Source organism: Aotus nancymaae, unplaced genomic scaffold (genome assembly GCF_030222135.1).
Source record: "Aotus nancymaae isolate 86718 unplaced genomic scaffold, 86718_ANA_hifiasm-v0.15.2.pri h1tg000049l, whole genome shotgun sequence".
Lineage (NCBI taxonomy): Eukaryota > Metazoa > Chordata > Mammalia > Primates > Aotidae > Aotus > Aotus nancymaae.
In genome coordinates, this window is record NW_026988463.1 from 22,083,219 (window position 1) to 22,100,423 (window position 17,205).

Below are 17,205 nucleotides of genomic sequence, written 5' to 3' on the forward strand. Positions count from 1 at the left end.
ATAGCATACAAAAGAATCCCTTAGTTGTAATTCAAGAAGGAGATGTTAAGAAAAAGTGAATTTCTAAGAAAAAAAAATTAAAAAGAAGCCTCCTTTAGATGATACTAAAGGAACAATGTGTAGGACTAATATAAAGAAAATAAGAGTTCAACAAGGGGACAACCATTTCCTGATGGAAAGATTCATTGTTGTCAAGGCGTCAATTATCTTGAATTTAATTTCTAAATTTAACATGATTTCAATCAAAATCCCAATCATATTTTGGAGGCTGGGGGTTGACTGAATACAATTCCAATAAAAATTCCATTGGTATTTTTAAAATCTTGATAAACTGATTCTAAAGTTTACTTGGAAGAATAAAAATGCAGTGATAGCCAAGAAAATGTTGAAGATAAGGATAATGAGGGAGAACTCGCCCTGCCAAGATACGACATATTACAGAGCTACTATAATTAAAGCCCATATTGCTATCCTAGAAGACAGATCAGTGGCACAGAATAGAAGGCCCAAAGACAGACCCCAGTGTATATGATTATTGAACATATAATAAAGTTGGCATTTGAAATCAGTGGGAAAGGATGAATTATTCAACAAAGGATGCTGGGACAATTGGAAACTGCTTTGGAAAAAAATGGCAAATTGGATTCCCATTTCACATTAGATTCCAAGAAATTACAGATGGACCGAAGAGTTTAAAGTGGAAATTATGCCCCATAAAAGTACAAAAAAATTCCAAAGAGTAGTATTTATATGACCTTGGAGCATGAAGAAGGCTGTTTGAAGTGTACTTGGACTATCTTTCTTTGTCCAGTTTTTCCTTTTAGTGGTTTAAAAGGAATACATAATTTTCCTAATCTCATTTATTTATTTATTTATTTATTGAGACGGAGTTTCGCTCTTGTTACCCAGGCTGGAGTGCAATGGCGCGATCTCGGCTCACCGCAACCTCCGCCTCCTGGGTTCAAGCGATTCTCCTGCCCCAGCCTCCTGAGTAGCTGGGATTACAGGCACGCACCACCGTGCCCAGCTATATTTTTTTGTATTTTTAGTAGAGACGGGTTTCACCATGTTGACCAGGATGGTTTCAATCTCTTGACCTCGTGATCCACCTGCCTCGGCCTCCCAAAGTGCTGGGATTACAGGCGTGAGCCACCGCGCCCAGCCTCATTTATTTATTTTTGAGACAGGGTCTCATTATGTTGCCCTGGCTGAAGTGCAATGATGCAATCACAGCTCACTGCAGTCCCAACTTTCTGGGCTCAAGCAATCCTCCCGCCTCAGCCTCCAGAGTAGCTGGACTGCAGGCATGCACCACCATGTCTGGCCAATCTTTTATTTTTTGTAGCGATGGAGTCTCACTATGTTGCCCAGGTTTGTCTCAAACTCTTGGGCTCAAGTGATCCTCCTGCCTTGGCTTCCCAAAGTGCTGGGATTATAGACCTGAGCCACCATACCCAGTTTATACTCTTATTTTTACCCTTAATTGTTAACACACATATTTAAACTTATAATGTCCTATATGCAATTTCTCAATATCTGTAATCTTTTGAGGAATATAAGATTCAGCACATTTTAATTTTGTAACCCTCCTGCAACCCACATGTCTTTTAACTTGAGTTTTCTCTGTTTCTCTGTGTCTTTCTCTGTTTCAGACTTTTCATATTATGGAAAAGATTGAACATATGTAAAAGTAACAGATCAGTATAATGCATCCTCATGTGTGCATCACCAGTTCAATAATGACCACATCATGATCAATTTCTTTTTCATCTGTAATCCTCCCCTTTCTGTCCCCACCTTAACATACTGAATTATTTTAAATTGAATTATTTTATCCATAAAGCTTTTAAGAGGTATCCTCAAAGATAAGGATTCTATAACAAAAAAACTCAAGAGCATTGTCACACCAATTATTTTTAATTCCCTAATATCAGTAACAGTAATTCCCTAATGTCATCAGAAAGTGAGTATATCCATTTCCCTGATTGCCTTATAATTTTTTTTAACTATTAGTTTTTACCAACTAGAATCCACACAAGGTCCACATATTAAATTTAGTTGATATGGGTTGATAGGTGCAGCAGACCACCATGGCACATGTATACCTATGTAACAAACCTGCACATTCTGCACATGTATCCCAGAACTTAAAGTAAAATTTAAAAAAATCAGTTGATATGTTTCTTAAATTTCTTTGAATATATATGTTTCTCCTCTTATTTTCTCCCCACTTGCAGTCCCCTCTTGTAGTTTATTTGTTGAGGAAACCATATTCATTGCCTTGTAGTTTTCTACATTCTGGGTATTTGGGTGGGGGGTGTTGGTTGATTGCATCCCTGTGGGGTCATTTAGTATATTCCTCTGTCACTTGTATTTTCTGTAAATCTGTAGTTGCATCAAGAGACTCGAACCAATCATGTCTGATTATTTGGCAAGAGTACTTCATAGGTAGTGATGTGAGCTGTCCTCAGTAGGCAAGTGGTACCTTTTTGCAATCTTAGCAACCATTGATGATTGCCACGTAGACCCATTGTATCTCTAGGGATGGCCTTGAGGTTTCCTGTTCTATTTTCATTAACTGAGCATGTACTTGGCTCTGAGCTTGACACCAGGCTCTAAAGCATGGCACCCATCCTCCAGAAACCTGCAATCTAGAGGTTGTAAAATAAGATTTAAACACCAAGACTGTAAAAGATGATTTGAACAAAAAAGCAGTTTTATTTTATAGACATTTCCCCTAGAGTGATATAATCTCCAAACAGGGGAGCCATAGCATAGATGCATTGAATTCAGACCAATTCAAATATGTCTATATATGTATTTGCTTGCAGTCTATTAAAGTGACAATGTAAACGTTGCTGCCTATTGTTTCCCACTCTTTTATTAGATTGACATTGCTATTGGTGAGATGGGGCATGAGTCTGCCATCCTGTTCCTTGTTTCCACATGTCCCTCGTCGTGTGAACACCTCTTTAGGTGTGATTCTAGGATTTAAAGATACATATTTCTTATGCACTATTCACCTAAACACAAGCCAACTACTTCATCTGGCACCTGATTCAGGAAACAACATTCTGTTCCAAAATCAATAGAAGACCAGGCACTTTAAGGGATCTTCAAGGGAGTGTAATTTTGAGCATATAGAATCTTTTAAACTCTAGCTAACTTTAGAAGTTTAACTCCTATGGAAGGTGAAACATCTATGTACCTAAGAGTTTGACTTCAGCAAAGGACAAGCTGCAGAAACTGACATTATTGTTTATTTTGGTATAAAGGCTTTACTTGGCCAAGTTCAGGTTTAATGATCTTTTCCTCCCTTTCTCTCTCTTCCTCCTCTCCACTTTCCTTCTTCCCTTCCTTCCACCCTGATTTTCTCTTTTGCAGTTTGCTGCTTTGTGGTGCACAAGCGGTGCCATGAATTTGTCACATTCTCCTGCCCTGGAGCTGACAAGGGTCCAGCCTCTGATGTAAGTAATGGGCATCAATCGCTTTTCTCTGCACACAGTCAATGCTGCCTTGTGGTTAAATGTGAGTGAGCGTGCTTAGACGAGTAAGTGTGGAAGATCTCATTCTAAGGCACGTGGAAACCTACAGCTTTTGAGACAGTTTTCCTTTTAGTGGAAAACAGAACAAAACAAAACATTTTGAGAGGGGGTGTGGCTGGATAGGAAACAGCTAGTTTGCCTATTACAATTTTGCTAATATCTTCACTTTGAGAGCTGGAGCACCGAGGGTGATAGGCAGGGGCCTGCTTGGTAGTGTGGCTGCAAAAAGGTATTTTCGGTGGCGCTTTACAGTGCACGTTATAGCACTTTGTTAGGGTGTTCTTTATTTTATTGTTATTATTTTTTAAGAGACAAAATCTTTCCATGTTGGCCAGGCTGGTCTCAAATTCCTGGGCTCAAGCAGTCCTCCTGCCTTGGCTTCCCAAAGTGTTGGGATTCTAGGCATGAGCCACAGCACACTGCTTGTTAGGGTGTTCTTAATATCACGGCCCACAAATGAGGAAGAAATGAATTTATCCTGCTACTGTGAATATCAAAGTATGACTACTGCTAGTGGGACAAGAGATGCCTGTAGGGAAAATAGGCAAAACAATTGTTGTTTTAATTATGATAAATGTGCTTTAATGTGGATTGGGAAAAACATATCTAGTATTGGTTTTGCATTTATGATAAGGATATAGAATTTGCTACCTAAGTAAAGGTATTTAGGCTAAACAAAAGATAAATTGATTTGAGCACAATATTAAGTGAATGACAGTATGGTTGATAGAAGGATATGGCAAGAGTTTTGGTACAAATATGTTTAAAGTTTGGGGTACATTGTTGATTGGCCTACCCAGCAGCCATTCACAACCTTCACCCTTCTGGCAGAGGCTACCTCTTAGACTGGAAGCTAAAAATTCCTGATATTTGCTTTTCCAGCTCTCTTGTAGCTTCTGAATGAGCATGTGACCCAATCCTGCTAATGGGAACTGAGGGGAAGAACTGGGAAAGATTCTGGGAAAGTTTTTTCCTTTCCGATAAGAGAGAGCCATCCCTTCCCTTGTCTTCTTGGGCACTTTTGTGCAAGGATATAATGCTTAGAGTTGTGGCAGCCCTTTTGGGTCAATGAGGGAGACACTGCTGACATCCTGAGCATGGCAGAGTGGAAGAGTTAAAAGGACCGTGGGTTCGTGATGATGCTGCTGAGCTGCTGAGACCACTCAGAGTCCTTTTATCCCCAAACTCGATAGATGGGATAAGAAGCTTTTTTTTTTTTTTTCCAAAGTCTTATTGTTTGAGGCATTCTTTTTTATTTTTGTTATTTTTTCTTTTGAGACAGAATCTTGCCCTGTTGCCCAGGCTAGAGTGCAGGGCACAATCAAGGCTCACTCACTGCAGCTCAACCTCCCTGTCTCAAACAACCCTCCCACCTCACCCTCCCCTGTAGCTGGGACTAGAAGTGCATGCCACCACATCTGGCTAATTTTTTATTTCTTTGTAAAGATAGGGTTTCCCTGTGTTGTCTAGGCTGGTCTCAAATTCCTGGGCTGAAGCCATCCTCCCACCTTGGCCTCCCAAAGTGCTAAAATTACAGGCATGAGCCACTGTGTCTCACCCTGGGGGCATTCTTTTACATGCAGCTGAAACTGTCTTGAGAAGACTTTCCACCATGCACAGTCTTTCAGTGCCCAATAACGAATGGCATTCAGCATAACCCAATGTACCCATCACCCCTAGTTCTTTTTCTTTGTTCCTGCTTTGATGCCCCTTCCTGGAATTTCTCCCATTGGCTTTGTCTCCATTACTGGTCCCGTTACCCACTTAGACTTGACAGCTGACAGCTTGCCCAAAGTGAGTGGTGACTGTCTTCTGTCATTGAATTTCTTTAGCTCCTGCTTGTCTTCTGCAAATGGTCATCTGCCAAGTTGCTGCGAACTGGGGTAGGAGTTGGGGGTGGGGGCATATCTGTTGCCATAGCAACACAAAGATGCTGGAGCATATGCTGGATATTCTTTGCATGGAAAATGTGATAGTTGAGGTTAAGAACTCCAAGAAACATGGAACAGTCAAAGTCCTTGAAAATCTGTTTACAAAGACGAAGTTTGAGACTGTTTGTCATGTTCTCGCAGATGCTATGCCCTAGGCTTGTAGTGCAATTTCTTCTCTCCTTCCCAGGAAAACAGGCAGGGAAGTTTGGAGAGACTGCCCGACTCCAGTATGCAGCTCTGAGTGTTCATGCAGACTGAAACTTGATACTCGATTTGCAGCCAGGAGGATGGCGTTTCCCATCTTCTGTCTGTATCTGCTGAATGTTTCTGTTCCCTAAGACAGAAACTCAGCTCAAACTGGCTTATATGAAAAGGAAAATTTTTGGTCTTTGCAATTGAAAAGGCCTAAGAGTTGACCTGGCTTCAGGCACAGTGGATCAAAGTTCTAAATAATGTCCTCAGGAACCCGTTTCTTTATTTCTTCTTTGTCTGTGTTGATTTTATTTTCAGGAAGGCTTATCTCCTATGCGAGCATGGTGGCTGCAACACCTTTAATCTTTTATCTTATCAGTGCTGCAGTGCAGTAATAAGAGCTAAAGTCTCATTAGACCCAGAATCACATATAGCCAGAAGAGTGGGTTATGCTAATTGGCCAGGCCTGGGTATATGCTGCTGTGGTGTGAATGTTTCATTTCTCCAAACTTGTATCCTGAAATCCTAACACCCAAGGTGGTGGTGTTAGAAGGTGAACCCTTTGGGAGGTGGTCAGCTCGTGGGGAAAGAACCCTCATAAATGAGATAGTGCCCCTATAAAAAAGACCCCAGAGATATCCCTCACCCCTTCTACCATGTGAGGTTGCAATGAGAAGAGAGTTGTCTACAAGAAAGTGGGCTCTCACCAGAGACTGGGTCTTCCAGTGCCTTGATCATGCACTTGCCAGCCTCCAGAATTGTGAGGAATAAATTTATCACTTAAAAGCTGCTCAGGTTTCAGTATTTTGTTACAGCAGCCAGAAGGACTGGGACAGAAAATGTTGGTACTGAGAGTATATAGAGGAGGCCAGGCACGGTGGCTCACACCTATAATCCCAGCAGTTTGGGAGGCTGAGGCGGGTGGATCACGAGGTCAAGAGATCAAGACCATCCTGGTCAACATGGTGAAACCCAGTCTCTACTAAAAATGTAAAAATTAGCTGGGTGTGGTGGCATTCGCCTGTAATCCCAGCTACTCAGGAGGCTGGGGCAGGAGAATTGCTTGAACCCAGGAGGCGGAGGTTGCGGTGAGCCGAGATCACGCCATTGCACTCCAACCTAGGTAACAAGAGCGAAACTCCGTTTCAAAAAAAAAAAAAAATAGTATATAGAGGAACAAAATTTTAAGGATGGGTTTTCTGAATTGGTTTTGGGGATATGGCAATTGGCTGCCTAATCTGATTAGATTTAAGAATGCTAATGACCATATTTCTAGTAGTAAAGAGAACATGGATAGTCCATGGTGTGATCTGTTTATAGAGATATAGAAAATATCTGCATTGGATACTCCTAATCAACCATTTGTAAGAAGCAAGGAGCCAAGTGGTTCCATATATGATACTCAAATACTTTTGGAAAACTAAGGCATATAATGACTTGCTCCTAATGTCTCTGGATTAAGTGGAGAAAGAAAAAGATGAGCTCAAGGATTTGAATTCCCAGCTCGAAGTGTTGCATAAATGATCCAAGAACTTCTAGGTGTGCTCTGAAGGAGGGCCTTCTAGCCTGTAGCTGCAGGGCTGAAATTTCTGAAAATTAAATGCCCAACCTCATCCCTCAATTGGCCGAATTACAATGCAAATTGAACTCCCAACCACACAGGGTGTCTGCTCTAAAAGCAAGGGCAAGGGCATTGATCAGAAAAGATGGGATCCTGTAAGGTGGGAAGACTCTGATGAAGACCCTGATGAAGCTGGGGACATTGAGCCCCTAAATTCTGACGAGTCTTTTTTAGCAGTGGAAGTGGCCTCCCTGCCTCCAGCAAAAGTGCCATCCATGCCAGGCTCAGTGGCTCACGCCTGTAATCCCAGCACTTTGTGAGGCTGAGGTGGGCGGATCACCTGAGGTCAGGAGTTCAAGACCAGCCTAACCAACATGGAGAAACCCCATCTCTACTAAAAAAAATACAAAATTAGCCAGGCATGGTGGCAGGTGCCTGTAATCCCAGCTACTTGGGAGGCTGAGGCAGGAGAATCACTTGAATCTGGAGGTGGCGGTTGTGGTGAGCCGAGATCACACCACTGTACTCTCACTTGGACAACAAGAGCAAAACTCCATCTCAAAAAAAAAGTGTCATCCCCACTCAGGGTGGTATTGGCCTTTCTACCTTGTCTTAGGGGACTTCCCCTGTATTGCCCTAGGAAACAGTAATGGCCTTCCCTGAGGCAGTTCCTATGCCGGACAATGCTGATTCTTTTTAGCACCCAATCCCACCACCACTTCAAGTCCCAGCAGGCTCCTAAAAGTGAGGTGCACAGTGTGACCCACAAGGAGGTACACTGCACCCCAAAAGAACTACTTGAGTTTTCTAATTGTACAAGTAGAACCATAGGGAACATGTGTAGGAATGGATATTAAGGGGGTAGGATAATGGTGGAAGTTACATAAAGTTGGATCAGGCTGAATTTATTGATAGAGGTTCACTAAGCAGAGATTCTGAATGTAACGTTTCAGCTTAAGGAGTTAGGAAGGGCTCTAACAGTTTAGCTGGTTGGCTGAAACATGGATTAAAAGATGGCCCATCATGAGTGAGTTGGAGATGCCTGACCTCCCCTGGTTTAATGCAGAGGAAAGGATTCAAAGGCTTAGGGAGATTAGAATGTTAGAGTGGATTTGTCATTTAATACCTGCTCACCCATGCTGGGAAGGTCAGATGTACCTTGAAGAAAGGTATGTCTTTCTCAGTACTTTGAGAAATAAATTTGAGGGGAGCCCCAGCATCCTTGAAGAGCTCTGTGATCCCTCTTCTCTATAGACCAGACCTTACAGTGGGAACCACAGCCACTGAATTGGAAAACTTAAATGCAATGGGAATAATTGGGTCCTGGGGTATCAGGGGCCATTTGGTGGCACCCAACTATCAAAGGCAAGGTGGACGCAGTTACCTTAATGGACCACAGAGTTAAAACAACAGTCAGAATAGCCTGACTCGTGCAGACTTATGGCACTGGCTAATCATGGTGTTTCTAGAAGTGAAATAGATGAGAAGCCTACTGAATTCTTACTTGATCTGTATAAGCAGAAAAATTCCAAGTCAAGTGAACAGAACTCTATCTAACTTGAATCATAAAAATAGAGAATAAGAGCCCCTCAATCCATTCCCAGGCTTGAGCCTGTTTATAGATCCTGAACCCTTTGAATGAAAGGGAGGCAAAGTTTCCTTGAGAAAGTGATTGTACTACTAAAAACTTAACCTGTTAATCTTTCTCCCAGCCTTCCCCAAAGGGACCTACTGCTTTTTGTCAGGGTAACTGTGCACTGGAGGAAATGAAATGATCAGACCTTGTGGGGACTACTGAACACTAGCTCTGAACTGGCACTGATTCCAGGAGACCTAAAATGTCACTGTGGCCCTCCAGTCAGAAGAGGGGCTTATGGTGGTCAGGTGATCAATGGAATTTTAGCTCAGATCTGGGGATCCAGTGGGTCCCCAAACCCGCCCTCCAGTTATTTCCTCAGTTCCAGAATGGATAATTAGAGTAGACATACTTAGCAGTTGGCAGAATCCCCACACTGGTTCTCTGACCTGTAGAGTGAGGCCTACTATGATGGGCAAAGCCAAGTGGAAGCCATTAGAACTGCCCCAACCTCGCAAAAAGGCAGCCAGAAGGGACTAGGACAGAAAATTTTGTCCTAGTCAAGAGCGACGCTACATCCTTAGAATGATAGCAGAGGTCAGTGCCATCATCAATGACTCGAAAGATGCAGGGGTAGTGATTCCCACCATATCCCTCATTTAGCTCTCTTATTTGGTTTCTGCAGAAGACAGATGAATCTGGAAGAATGACAGTGGATAATCATAAGATTAACCAAGTGATCACTCCAAGTGTAGCTGCTGTATCAAATGTGGTTTCATTGGTTGAGCAAATTAATATATCTTCTGGTAGCTGGTATGTAGCTATTGATTTATCAAAGGGCTTTTTCTCCATCTTTGTCCATAAGACCCACCAGAGCTGTTTTATTTCGGCAGGCAAGGCTAGGAATACGCCTTCACTATCCCACTTCAGGGGTATATCAACTCTTTAGTCCTAAGTCATAATTTAGTTTGCAGGGATCTTGATCATCTTTTCCTTCCACAAGATATGACAATGGTCCTTTACACTGATGACATTAGGCTGATTTGTCCTAGTGAATGAGAAGTAGCAACTACTCCAGATACTGGTAAGACATTTGTGTGTTAGGGCACGGGAAGTAAATCCAAGTAAAATTTAGGGGCCTTCTTCCTCAGTGAAATTTCTAGGATTCAGTGGTATGTGGCACGTTGAGATACCCCTTCTAATGTAAAGGATAAGTCATTGCATCTGGACCCTTCTACATCCAAGAAAGAGACACATGGCCTACTGGGCCTACTTAGATTTTAGAGGCGACACATTCCTCATTTAAGTGTGTTAGGCTGGCCTATTTACCAAGTGACCCCAAGAGCTCCTGGTTTTCAGTAGGGCCCAGAATAGGAGACAGCTCTGCAACAGGTCCAGACTGCTGTGCAAGCTGCTTTGCCACTTGGCCCATATGACCCAGCAGATCCAGTGGTGCTTGGTCAGCGGCAGATAGGGATGCTGTGTGGAGCCTTTGGCAAGCGCCCCCTGTAGGTGAATTGCGGCACAGGCATTTAAGATTTTGGAATATGGTCTTGCCATAATCCACAGATAACTACTTTCCTTTTAAGAGACAGCTCTTGGCCTGCTACTGGACCTTCATAGCAACTAACCATTTGACCATGGGTCACTAAGTTGCCATATGACCTGAGCTGCCCATCATAAACTGGGTCCTATCTGAACCACCAAACTGTAAAATTGGGCATGCACAGCAGCACTGTCTCATCAAATGGAAGTAGTATGTATGTGACTAAGTCTGGGCAGGCCCTAAAGGCACAAGTACAATATATGAAGACATGGCCCAGATGCCCATGCTCCCCAGTCCTGCTACCCTGCCTTCTCTCTCCCAACTTGCACCTTTGGGCTCATGAGGAGTTAGTTCCCTATGATCAGTTGACAGAGGGAGAGAAGACAAGGGCCCGGATTACAGATGTTTCTGTATGGTGTGCAGACACCACCCAGAAGTGGACAGTCACAGCACTACAGTCAGTTCAGGACATCCTTAAGGGACAATAGTGAAGGGAGATCTTCCCAGTGGGCAGAACTTCAGGCAGTTCACCTGGACCTGTGCTTCGCTTGGGAGGAGAAGTGGCTATACATGTGACTATATCCTGATTCACGGGCTGTAGCCAATTATTTGACTGCATGGGCAGGGACTTGGAAGGAAAATGATTGAAAGATTGCTGACAAAAAAGTGTGGGGATGAGGTATGTGGATAGACATCTCTGAGTGGGCAATAAACACAAAAATGTTTGTGTCCCAGGTGAGTGCTTACCAAAGGGTGACCTCAGCAGAGGAGGATTTTAATAATTGGCTGGATAGAATGACCCGTTCTTCTGCCTGGCTACCAGGCAGCCTCTTTCCCCAGACACCCTGTCATTACCCAATGGGCTCATGAACAAAGTGACCATGTGGCAGGGAAGGAGGTTATGCATGGGCTCAGCAGTGTAGACTTTCATTCACCAAGGCTGACCTGGCTACGGCCACTGCTGAGTGCCCAATCTGCCAGCAGCAGAAACCAACACTGAGTTCCTGATATGGCACCATCCTAGGGGATATCAGCCAGCTACCTGGCGGCAGGTTGATTACATTGGACTGCTTCCATTATGGAAGAGGCAGCGTTTTTTCCTTATGGAAATAGACATGCTGGATATAGATTTGCCTTCCCTGCACACAGTGCTTCTACCAAAACTGTCATTCATGGATTTAGAGCATGCTTTATTCACTGTTATGAAATTCCACACAGCATTGCATCTGATCAAAGAAATCACTTCAAAGCCAAAGAGGTGGGCAATGGACTCACACTCATGGAATTCACTGGTCTTAACCGTGTTCCTCATCATTCTGAAGCAGCTGGCTTGATAGAATGGTGGAATGGCCTTTGGAAGACTCAGTTATGGTGCCAGCAGAAGGCTGGATGTGCTCTGAATCAGCATCTAGTATATGGTGCTGTTTCTCTGATAGCCAGAATTTATGGATCTGGGAAGCAAGGAGGTGGAATGGGAGTGGTACCACTCATTATTATCCCTCGTAATTTTACCACCAGCAAAACTTTTGCTTTCTTTTCCCATGACTTTATGCTCTGCCAGCGTGGAGATCTTAGTTCCAGAAGGAGAAATACTTCCAGCAGGAGACGGAATAATGATTCTATTGATAGTTAAGACTGCCACCCGGTCACTTTGAGGTTCTCATGCCTCTGAGTCAACAGGCCAAGAAGGGAGTTATGAAGTTGGCTGGGGTGATTGATATGGACTACTAAGGAGAAATTGGACACTACTTTACAGTGGAGAAAAGGAAAAATATGTCTGGATACAGGAGCTCCCTAAAGGCATCTCTTAGTATTACCATGACCTATGATTAAGATCAATGAAAAGCTACAACAACTCAATGCGGGCAAAACTATGAATGGCCCAGACCATTTAGGAGTGAAAGTTTGGGTCACCCTGCCAGGTAAGGAACCACCACCAGCTGAGGTGCCCACTGAAGGTTAAGAGAATACAGAATGGGCAGTAGAAGAAAGTAGTTATAAATTCCAGCTTTGACCACATGACCAGTTACAGAAACAAGGACTGTGACTGGCATGAGCATTTCCTCATTATTTTTGTTATGGATATGTTTGTGTGTATGTATACACATGGCAAGCAAATATCTTTGTTTTCTTTGCTTTTAGTTCTTTATCATGTAACATAAGATGTATTGACTTTATATCAGTGTTTAAGTATTGTTAATTTTATGTCTTAGTATTTAAGTTATAGGATATCAGGACAAGAGGAATCATCACTCAAGGACTCCATCTCCTTTTGTGGGGAAGGGATTATTGCATTTTGAGTTGTACAAAGTCTAGTTGTGTCACATCAGATGGAATTATGTCCTTGTTATTCTTTATTTGGAGGTTCTTTATTTAAGGAGGTGTGTATGGATGCCAAATTGGACTTGTGATCGTTAATTTTGCACATGCAGTTAACCTTGACTGGGCTAAGGGGTGCCCAGACAGCTGGTAATACATGATTTCTGGGTGTGTCTGTGAGGGTGTTGTCATAAGAAGTTAGCATTTGAATCAGTAGACTGAGTAGAAAAATCCTCTTCACTGAGGCAGTCAGGCACCATCTAATCTATTGAGGACCCAAATAGAACAAAGGCAGAGGAAGGGTAAATTCACTCTTTCTGTTTGAGCTGGAACGTTACTTTTCTCCTGCCCTTGGATGTTGGTGCTCCAGGTTCTCAGTCTTTCAGAACTGGACCAGGACTTACTCCATTGGCACCTCTGGCTCTCAGGTCTTTGGGCTCAGATTTCAAACTTTGGACTGAACTATACTCCTGGCTTTCTTGGTTCTCTGGCTTGCAGATGGAAGACTGTAGGAATTCTTGGCTTCCATAATTATGTGCACCAATTCACATTATTGGTTCTTTTTCTCTGGAAAACCCTGACTAATACAGTGTGCCTACACCTGTAGATGAGGGCCTGTGTACCCATCCCACAGATTGAGAGTGGGGAAGAGGTAGTTTCTCCGAGGAAAGCTAGAGAAACAATATTGTGTCCTGGTTAAAATCACTGATTATGAAGCCAGCATTCCTAGGCTCAGATCTGTGTGACCTTGGGCAAATTACTTAAATCCTTTTGTGTCTTAGATTTCTCAGCTAAAAAAATGGATAATATAATCATTTCTAGCTGATAGTATTGTTATGAGTATCAAATACATAGATATCTGTAAAAGCACTTAGGACAGTGTCTAGTGCATGGCAAGAGCTATCTATGTGATGATGATGATGACAATGATAATGAATAACAGTGCACACATGCTGGGCAGCCAGACCAGGGAAGGCTGAAGAATGAGCAGGTTCTCTGTCTGCCACCTGGCAGTTCTTCCTAGAAGTGTGTAGGCTCCATAAGTGGCACGAGACCCCTCTCTGTATGAATGAAGGAGTGCAGCCATTCATTGCCTTGAGCATGAGGAGGGCAGGAAGTACTCCCTGTAGCCAGCATGCATAGGATTTGGCAGCCTACCTGAAATGATTCTATCTCTGGATACAGTTCCAAAAAGGTCGTTTGGCACCAAGGATGATGAATTGGTCCAGACACCTGAACCAGCTTGACTCAGTTCATTGACCTTTTTCTGCTCATGGTTGGAGGCATGATTAAAGACCTGGCAACACCTGCTTGCTCACCTGGCCAGACTCTCCTTTAGCTGCCCCTGATACTCATGCAGGTACAGAGGGGTGCCCTCTCCTTCTGCATGACCTTGGAGGAACTAGTGTGCAGCAAGTTCATGAAGCAGAAATGCACAGGCTCCATCCACAATAAAAGGATGTGCTTGGATGCATCCTCTGCCCTCTGCTATTCCAAGCCCAGTCTGAGCCAGGGCATATTATGGATATTAGCAGAGCTTTGTGCTGTTGGCATTATCCTACAGATAGGTTTGCATCATATCACATTGAGGGAATTTTATGAACCAGGCACTGTCCCATGAACCTAGCTACTGAGCCAACCATTCAATACCAATCAGAATAGATAACATTTATGGACACTCGCCATTGGAGGACCACAAAGCATGACAAAGTTCATGGGTGATACTTCTGGTCATCCATAGTCATCCTCCTGGTTCTTGGTCTCACCAGGTAGGAAATCCTCAATTCGTCTGTCTCTTGGACCTCTCAGAGAGACCAGGTCTCTGGTACTGTCATAAGCATTACCTATGGACATTATAGGTTTTTCAGCATTCGGAATACTGATCACATACACAGCCTCCTGTGACATCTCAGAACAAGAAAGAGAGGAGTTGTCTCTGAGGGTTGGGACTAGGGTGGGTCAAGTGAGGTACTTGCCCTGAGCACAGTTTAAGGGGGTCTTGTCTGTGTCTGTGGATAGCTGGTTGGTTGGTTGGTGGCTGGATGGTCTAAGGTGGCCCCTTTCACATGACTGGCAATAAGCAGGTTGTTGACCTGTGTGCTTTGGTCCTCCCCGATGTAGCCTCATCCTCCATCCAGCTGGCTAGCTCTGGCTTGTTCACATGGTAGTTTCCAGGCTCCATGAAGAGCAAGAGAGCATCCCTCCATGCTTTTTAAGCCTTTGTGTCATGTTTGCTAACGTCTCATTAAACAAAGCTAGTCTCCTGGCCAAGTCCAGATTCAAATGATTCCAGTGCCTCATTGGAGAGGAAGGGTTAATCTATTGTAGATCCTGTTAACCCAAGAGTCCACAGCAGAACAGAACCCCTGGAGACCGTGACACTGGACTTTACAAAAATCTGCATGTCATAGTGTGGTTCAGAGTCATAGATGGCCTCATCAAAAGAATGCACCAAATTATTCCCTGCCTCAATTGCCAGTGGACTTAACCACCCCCAGCTACAAGTGGTTAATGTGGCAGTTAATTGATCATGTCAATAGTGGTAAGCGTATGGACTCTGAAATCAGACATACCTGAATTTGAGTCCTGATTGGGTATGTCATTCGATTTCTCTATGCCCTAGTTTCCTTATATACAAAACGGGATGTTAGTTCCAACCATATAGGTTTATAGTGATAATTTAAAAAATATTTAAAATGAGAAAGAGTTCACAAGCAAAAGACAAATGATGTACAAAGTCCTTACATGAAAGTGCTGGCCCAGTGCACAGTAAGGCCTTGGTACATGTAGCTAAGGGGATTTCCATTGCTCCACCTAGCTTCATAATCAAGAGTGTACTGATAATTCTCTACATTCTTCCACCCAGAGCATGCCCTTATGAGGTGATTACAGTTTCCATTTCCATTACTTCACACAAAACCTCAAATTCTGTGATGTAATGCTAAGAAAATAACTCAAACTTTGAAGCCAGAAAGGCTTGGTGTCAAATTCCAAATGGTCTCTGCTATGTATTACTCCAGTGACCTTGGGAAAATAAGTTCTGTGACCCTTAGTTTATATCCTTAAAATAGAGAAAATAATTCCTAAATCATAGGGGTTTTTTGGTGACTGTTCAATAGGAGACTGCTTGAACCACATCTAGAATAGTGTCTGGCACAAAGAAGGCACTCAATACATGGTTTTAAAATCATTATTAATGTCTGGAGGAGCCTCTTCTGCTCTATAAGGGATACAGGTTACCCTCTGACCTGCCAAGAAATAATAGGTAATAATAATAGCTAACTTTATTGAACAGGGGCTCTGGTCAGGCAGTACAAAAGGACTCTGTCTGGTATGTCTAAAGATACTTTTTCAACATTTTATGGCTTTAGAAATAACTTCTTATCATTTATAGTCAAGGTACTGAGTAAAACCCATTGTTAGGTCCTGTGCTCTCCCGGTTCCATCACTAAATCAGGTCAATTAAAGATGGTAGACACTAATGTTGCTCTCATCCTTTTGATCAAGTCTCACCTTGTGAAGAGATAGATTAAAAGCCATAAACTTGTTAAATGTTGAAGATTGGATAAAATGGAAATGAAAGTATTAAAACATATTGTAGTATTTACATACATTAAAGTGTATGTAAATAAATGAGAACATGTTTGAAAATCTAGTTGAAATGGATGATTTTTCCATAAAATTGTCAATTTTGTCTCAAAAAGAAATTGACAACCAGAATAGGCAAATAACCAAGGAAAAAATGAAAACATTATTCAAGGACTGTTTCTCTTCCTAAAATCCTAGACAAATAGGTTTCATGGGTAAATTTTTTTAAACTTAAGAGCAATGAAGAATTTCTGTTCATTTACAGTTGTACCAGATTACAAAGAAGAAATAAAGCTTTAGAATATTTTTTAAATGAAACTAAGAGAAATCTAGCTCAAATTAGCTATACAAAAAGAGGGTCAATTGACTCTGAGAAGGACATTGGGAGAAGAATAAGAGCTTCGGGGCCATGGACCTCAAAGACTGGGAACTGCAGCTCCAGTATTTGCTAGATGCTTTTCCACTTTCTGCTTTATTGGTTAGTTTTTTGCTAAGTGACAAACCATTCCAAAATTTAGTGGCTTAAAACATCAGTTGTTTGTGGTTTCTCATGATTCTGTAGGTTACTTGGGTGATTCTTCAGACCTGGGTTGATTCGGGTGATCCCTGCTGGGCTCTGTCCTAGGTCTTGGTCTGTGACTGGGCTGGGGCTGGATTACCTAGGACAGCCTTGCTAACATGACTGAAGGCTGGCAGGCTGTCGATCTGGGCATTTCATTTTTCCTCTATGTGTCTTTTTTTCCTCCAGCAGGTTAGCTTAGTCTCAAGGTTCCAAGTACGGCAAGAGATGGAAATCCCAAAGCACATTTGTCTGTGTGTGTGTGTGTGTGTGTGTGTGTGTGTGTGTGTGTGTGAAATGGAGTCTCATTCTGTCACCCAGGCTGGAGTGCAGTGGTGTGATCTTGGATCACTGCAACCATCCCAGGTTAATGTGATTCTCCTGCCTC

The 17,205-nt window shown here is 42.7% G+C and overlaps 1 protein-coding gene across 2 annotated transcripts in view; it reads left to right on the forward strand.

Moving 5' to 3' along the window:
* PRKCB (protein kinase C beta) overlaps positions 1-17,205 on the forward strand; it is a 385,173-nt gene that overhangs the window by 148,994 nt on the left and 218,974 nt on the right. For both annotated transcript variants that reach the window (XM_012464746.2, XM_012464745.2), the window contains exon 3: positions 3,385-3,467. In XM_012464746.2, the coding sequence (XP_012320169.1) occupies positions 3,385-3,467 (83 nt within the window). The remainder of the gene's footprint in view (positions 1-3,384; positions 3,468-17,205) is intronic.